At 36.0% G+C, this 6,000-nt stretch overlaps 1 protein-coding gene across 4 annotated transcripts in view; it reads right to left on the bottom strand.

The window, feature by feature from the left end:
- Nucleotides 1–985: 985 nt before the first annotated feature.
- Nucleotides 986–6,000, bottom strand: part of UBXN7 (UBX domain protein 7) — a 63,187-nt gene continuing 58,172 nt past the window's right edge. For all 4 annotated transcript variants that reach the window (XM_007171610.3, XM_057545408.1, XM_057545406.1 and 1 more), the window contains one exon: nucleotides 986–5,534. In XM_007171610.3, coding sequence (XP_007171672.1) covers nucleotides 5,373–5,534 — 162 coding nt within the window. In that variant the 3' untranslated portion in view covers nucleotides 986–5,372. The remainder of the gene's footprint in view (nucleotides 5,535–6,000) is intronic.

The raw sequence follows: 6,000 nt of genomic DNA, 5'->3' as shown, positions 1-6,000 counted from the left end.
AGAAAATTATATTAAAAGATTTTCTAATTTAAGGGTCTCATTACATCCAATAATTTAACCACGAGATCACTTCATGGGAAAACTACCAAGGTCGTCATAATCTCTATTAAAAAAAGCTAGATTCTAAGCTGTCTCTCTAGCAGGATTGATACACAGGTGAATCAAAGACCAAAATAGCCATCACTGAAATACTGAATTTCTACATGTCAGGAGAAATCAATGTCAGGCTTGGTGTTCTCTGTTGGTTATTTTCAGTACTAAAGAACATTCTTACCACCATTCTAAAATGTGTACAGTGCAGTACTAAGCTGCATGGTGAGGCAGTAACTAAAATGCTAAGCAAGGCAAATCAATGAAGTTGAATATTCATAGTACACAGCTGTCTTTAAGTGGTCCTATTGGAAAACTGCCATGTTCACCAGAAGGGTGGGTTCTTCTTACTCTCATTTAGTTTTACACAAGACATTACTTATTCATCAACCCCCATCCCATGATTTACTATTGAGTAGTACTACTGAATACTATTTACTCTCTCTCTTTGGCCCTAAATGAAAGAGGGCCAGAGAGAGAGAGAATGACACCATGGAGATACACTCTATGGGATAAGAAATATTTTAAAAAGTCGACCTAATTGGATCTTGAAACACTTGTTTCTGTCAAAACCAAGTGTGAATTCTACAGCTTACACAAGTCAATTTCATAACAATTGCTCAGCCAGTAAACTGCTTTGTTTAAGCACACATACAAAATAAAATTTAACTCTGGTGTCAGTGAAATATTTGGTTCTCATTACATTTTAGTCATACTCAACACTGATTAGGAACACAGCATTAAGTTTTAAAAGTAATGAATTATGTTTAAAAGATCATTACTAGATCTGTAACTATTAAATAACTCTCCTTTTTGGAGATTACAGTCATCACAGTAGGGTAGATCAAGTTACTGGGCAAATGAAACCTGGACACAGAAAAAAAAAAGCAAGAACTGATTAACAAGTATACTTTTAATTACTCTAGGGATAATATATAAAATAAAGGTAAGAGACTAAAAGCATTAAATTTTGGAGTGGAAAGGAGTCAGAGATAATCTAATTCAGTGGTCTACAATCTGTAGGTTCCAAGAGTTTCTGCAAAAGGTCTGCAATTCCATATGCACATTTACATTTTCTCCACTTATGGAATTAATGATATTTATACTTAACCCCACAACTCCCCACCACTGCTGAATTTTAAAATTACAAGCCCTTTTACTTGAACAGACTAAGAATTATTGATCTAGTCCAATTCTCTGTTAATTAGAAGCAGAGCTGTTACCCAAGTACACTTATTGCCTACATATAGTACCCTTTCTGCATATCATATATAATATATTGTACTATACATTTAATTTGTACCTGGGTATAGAAATTAAATCTTTCCTTCACTTTTCAGTAGCAAGTGGCTCCCTCTGGTATTTTCCTAAGTATCCAAGTGAGATCCCTGCTAGCTAAAATCTTTAATCCTGGGATCAATAATTCTTTCCTACTTGGGTACTAGTTATGTCTTACTGTTAAAACATCATGCCCTAAATCTAGTAGTTACAAAAGCTGGAACTAAAGAATACAGGTAAGTCAAAAGAAAATCTGAGCCACAGTGTTTGCCACTTTCCAGTTTTATTTTCCTAACTAAAGCCTACACTATTCTTTACCCTTTCTAAACTTCTATTGTAATTATGGTTCAGTCTCAGAAAGGTAAGCATTTACATATTCTCCTATTATCTCAAGTGTAGTGTGTCTCTCCAACTGGATAAAACAGGCAGGAACCAGATCTTGGATTTCAAGATTTTTCCAACTTTGATTAAGGACTTAAATAATTGTTAACTTATAGAATCAAGGAAGTAGAATTTTATAGGAGATTTTAAAATATACACATAGAAGTTTCAATAATCTAATACAGATAGGATATAGAAAAGATAATTGTATCTTTTCTGAGAAATGGTTAAAAATTTGATAAAATTCTTTTTTATCCTTTCCATTTTTTCTCGGCAAATAATGCCATAGTTATTTTCCTCTTACATTTTCATCACTGCATCATTTTAAAAAAGCAATCAGTAATCTGCCCCTCAAAATAATGGTGTAAATAAGAATTTATAGGCATAGCACAAATCTCACAAGCTTTAAGGAAAAAAATCAAATGATAACTTACAGAGCCAAACAATGGGAAGATAACCTTTTGAGCAAATTGATTCCTATTGCAGGAGACTACAGCATGGGAGTGAAAAGAGCATGAATGCCAGTTTTGATTTTGCCACTTACTTACTAGCTGTGACATCCTGAGCAAGTTCTCTGAACTTCAATTTTCTTCCTTATCTATAAAATGGGGAAAATATCCATTTGGTAGAGTTCTTAGGGAGATTAAAGGAGAAAATGCACATAAAGTACTTCACACATGTTAGTTACTCAAAATTAGTTCCCTGTTCTTCCCTCATTTGGCTGTTCTCTTCTCTGGTTCCTTCCTAAATCAAATTCGAAAGACTTCCTGTTACTTTTCCCCCCACTAGTTTTCATTTCATCTCTTTATATTTGTCTCCTGTCATTTACTCTCAAAGTCTATCTTGTTCTTTTCCTCCCTACCTTTTAAGATCTCTTTCAAGCTGTTTCCAATACCTACAAGGAATGACTATTTTTACCTATCTTACTAACTTCATTTTATCTATTCAATAAAACCTCTCCTCCTAAGGAGGAAATTCCTAAGGAATTTGCAGAAGAAATAAGACATACTACCTAAGTGGATTAAGTTCTTGAACAAAGCACAGTCCATACTCTTCCTGTGTACAATCCATAATGCCTCCCCCATGGGCCTCTATATCAAGGCCAGGATAATTACACTCCTGCCTCAAAATAAAATAAAATCCTCTAATCTTGTACTCTAAACACTCCAGTTTTATCTAAGTTGGATCAGTATCTCATGCCCTACCTCTTTGATATGCTTACTTATATCACTTTGATGTGGTCATCTCACAGTAATTGAAGTTGAAAAAGTCACTTTGGTTTCTCATAAATGGATATGCCAGGGCTGAGCTTATCAGAAAGAACTACATCTTATCATTAACAAACACGTTGTCTCAAGTTCTCTAGATATGTTTTATAAAGAGAAACTAGTAGGTAAAAGAATGAAACAGAATCCTATGGGGAAAATTCTTGACTTCATATTTTTGACAGATTTGGACTTTAGCTGTGACTTTGCCGAGTGGAGACAGGTGCCATGACAGCACCAAAGCTGAGCATAACCTTATTTCTTACCCTGTGCCTCCCTGAATTTCTAGATTTCTGACCTTGTCTACAACCAACAATTTTTTTACCCTCTAATGCACCTTTGTATATAACTCTCTTCTTCAGATAGCAAGTATATTATCCAATTTCAGAGATACAACTGAGGAATTAACATGAAAACCATGCCTCCTCACTAAATCAGAAGCTGCTAGTTAGCCTCGAGAGCCTATGAAAAAAACACCAAAGTGGTATTACTCAGTCACCAATCTAAAGAGAGAACTTTGACTCAAGGTATAAATGAAATTGTAATTATATAAATATATTTATAAATATTTATACAATTATATACTTATACATAAGCACTTACACAGACTTAGAAAAAAATGTAAGAACATTAATTCAATAGGACTCACTGAAGAATAAACAGAATTTTCCATGATTTCCTTGAGGAGATACATAACTCATTCTTTAGAGAGGGTCCCTCAAAGTCCAACCATTAGAAACCGTATTCTCTAATTGTGTACTAGCAACAAGAAGCATGTGTTTTTTGTTTTTTTTTTTAATCCCCTAGTTGCCAAGAGAGTGATCTTAAAGTCGATGGGAACCTAAAGGTCTCTGAGCAATAGCAATTTATGTTCCTCAAGCAGAAGAATCAGTCAATCTAAACCCCAATGGACAAAATACGTTCATTCTGTATTATGGTTTTATAACAAGTTAAAGTTCTGATTTTGCCACCAGAGTTACTACTACCCCTTCAGAGGACTCTAAAGCTCAAAATAAGAATTGAGCATAATGTGAAGCTGATAAGTCAAATCATATTATATAGATTCAAGATGGTCTCTTCTAAATAATACTGAAAAAAGCGTTCATCAACTACAATTTGAATGTGGCTTTTGTTGGCAGAAAACACCCACATCTGAAGATTACTGGTAATCTTCCCCACCTCCCTTACTAAATGTTGTCTTATGAATTGATTTGAAAGGTCTTCCACTTAGAGAGGTTTTCAGTTTTGATACCTTTTGCAAGAAACAGCATGAGGAATTAGGCTCATTCAGTCACCAGAGCCTTTTAGAGACTGTTCCAACCAAGGGTAAAAATTAATCATTATTTCTAACCAAAGGAACATGGTTAGCAACTCTCAGCTGCATCTTTTCTTTTTCCCCTGGGGCATACATTAAGTATGCCTTAAAGTAATAGGACAATCAATAACCATAGTGGTTACAACTACAAGCCACTGTACTCATGATTATTGAACATCTGCCTTCCTATAGATCACTTGTGGACCCAAACAATGGAAGGGCCAAAGGAACTATTATGCTGTACTGGCAAAAACAGCAAGCACCTTCCTATCCCAGTCACCACAATATGCTCACGAAATGTCCATTCCAGGACTAGCAGGATCAAGATAGTTTATAGAGTAATAAAGAAAGCTGTCTCAGGCTAGGATATTGAAAGCCACCCCATGCTACTCACCCTAGTTTAACATTCTTTCCGTCAATAACACATATCATGGAAACAATTCTAGCTGGGAAGATGGGAATCCTTTGAAAAAAATTTTAAATATGATGAGCAATAATTATAAAGGACGCTTTTTCCATGTAGACAAAACCCTGGACACTGTTACACGATATTTCCTACATGAATAATAAAACAAAACATGTGTTAGAGAATTTCTTCTCCCTACTAAACATGGGGCTTACAAAAAAAGGAGGCTGTTCTTATTCTGAATCTAGCCATTCCTTTACCAAAGGAGTCTGAGGAGTAACATTATCATTTGATCCCCAAAAAGTGCCGTGTAAGAGACCACTTATTGGAACATACATTTCCTGCTGCCAGTACTAGGAGGTCTTATCCTAACACTTCCATTTGGTCACCAGATTAGGTAAGAAAGAGAGAGAAAAGTAGGAAAAAGAAGAAAATGGGAGAAGAGAGAAAAAGAGAGGTGGGGTGGGGTGTGTGAGACTGATTATAGGAGAGAACAAGAAATAAAAGAGAAGGCAGGTGACTTGTTTGCCCAACTTTGGCTCTATGGTCCTATGAGCCAAAATACATACTCAGTGACATGGTATCTCACAGAAAAAGGGAAAAAAAGGGGTAAGCTGAGAGAGGTCAGGCCATGATGTTAATTTCTTTCCTGTACAAAGACAGTCTCTTGAGGACAAAGGCCTGCCTCCTGTAATGTAATATCATAGTCCAGATGAGAGAGTTTCCTTCGAGGGAAGTTGGTGAGAAGTTCAAAACGTTCATTTGGATATCCTTTAGATTGGACATGCTTCACCAAAGCCTATGAAAAATAACAGAAAGACAAAGCTGTTAGACGGAAACAAAAAGAAAGAGTATATTGAAGAATTAAAAATATAACATTCATTTTTAAATCAGATAAAAGTTTAAGTTATTCTTTCAGATAATTGAAGATTACTCTTATGGAAGGGCCAATATAACCCTTTGGATGGGGAGACACTAAACCTGCACCCAATAATTTAGAGCCATTAAGTGATACTGAAATATACAGGGTTATTACTGTCTCTCCAATAAACAAACCCAATTTCTTCCCTGGTGGTGCAGTGGTTAAGAATCTTCCTGCCAATGCAGGGGACATGGGTTCGAGCCCTGGTCCAGGAAGATCCCACATGCCATGGAGCAACTAAACCTGTGCGCCACAACTACTGTGCTCTAGAGCCCGCGAGCCACAACTACTGAGCCCTTGTGCCACAACAACTGAAGCCGTGTGCCTAGAGCCTGTGTTCCGC

This window comes from Balaenoptera acutorostrata, chromosome 4, assembly GCF_949987535.1.
Source record: "Balaenoptera acutorostrata chromosome 4, mBalAcu1.1, whole genome shotgun sequence".
NCBI classification, from domain to species: Eukaryota; Metazoa; Chordata; class Mammalia; order Artiodactyla; family Balaenopteridae; genus Balaenoptera; species Balaenoptera acutorostrata.
Note: the sequence above shows the minus strand (reverse complement) of the source record. Positions and strands in the feature narration are given on the sequence as shown.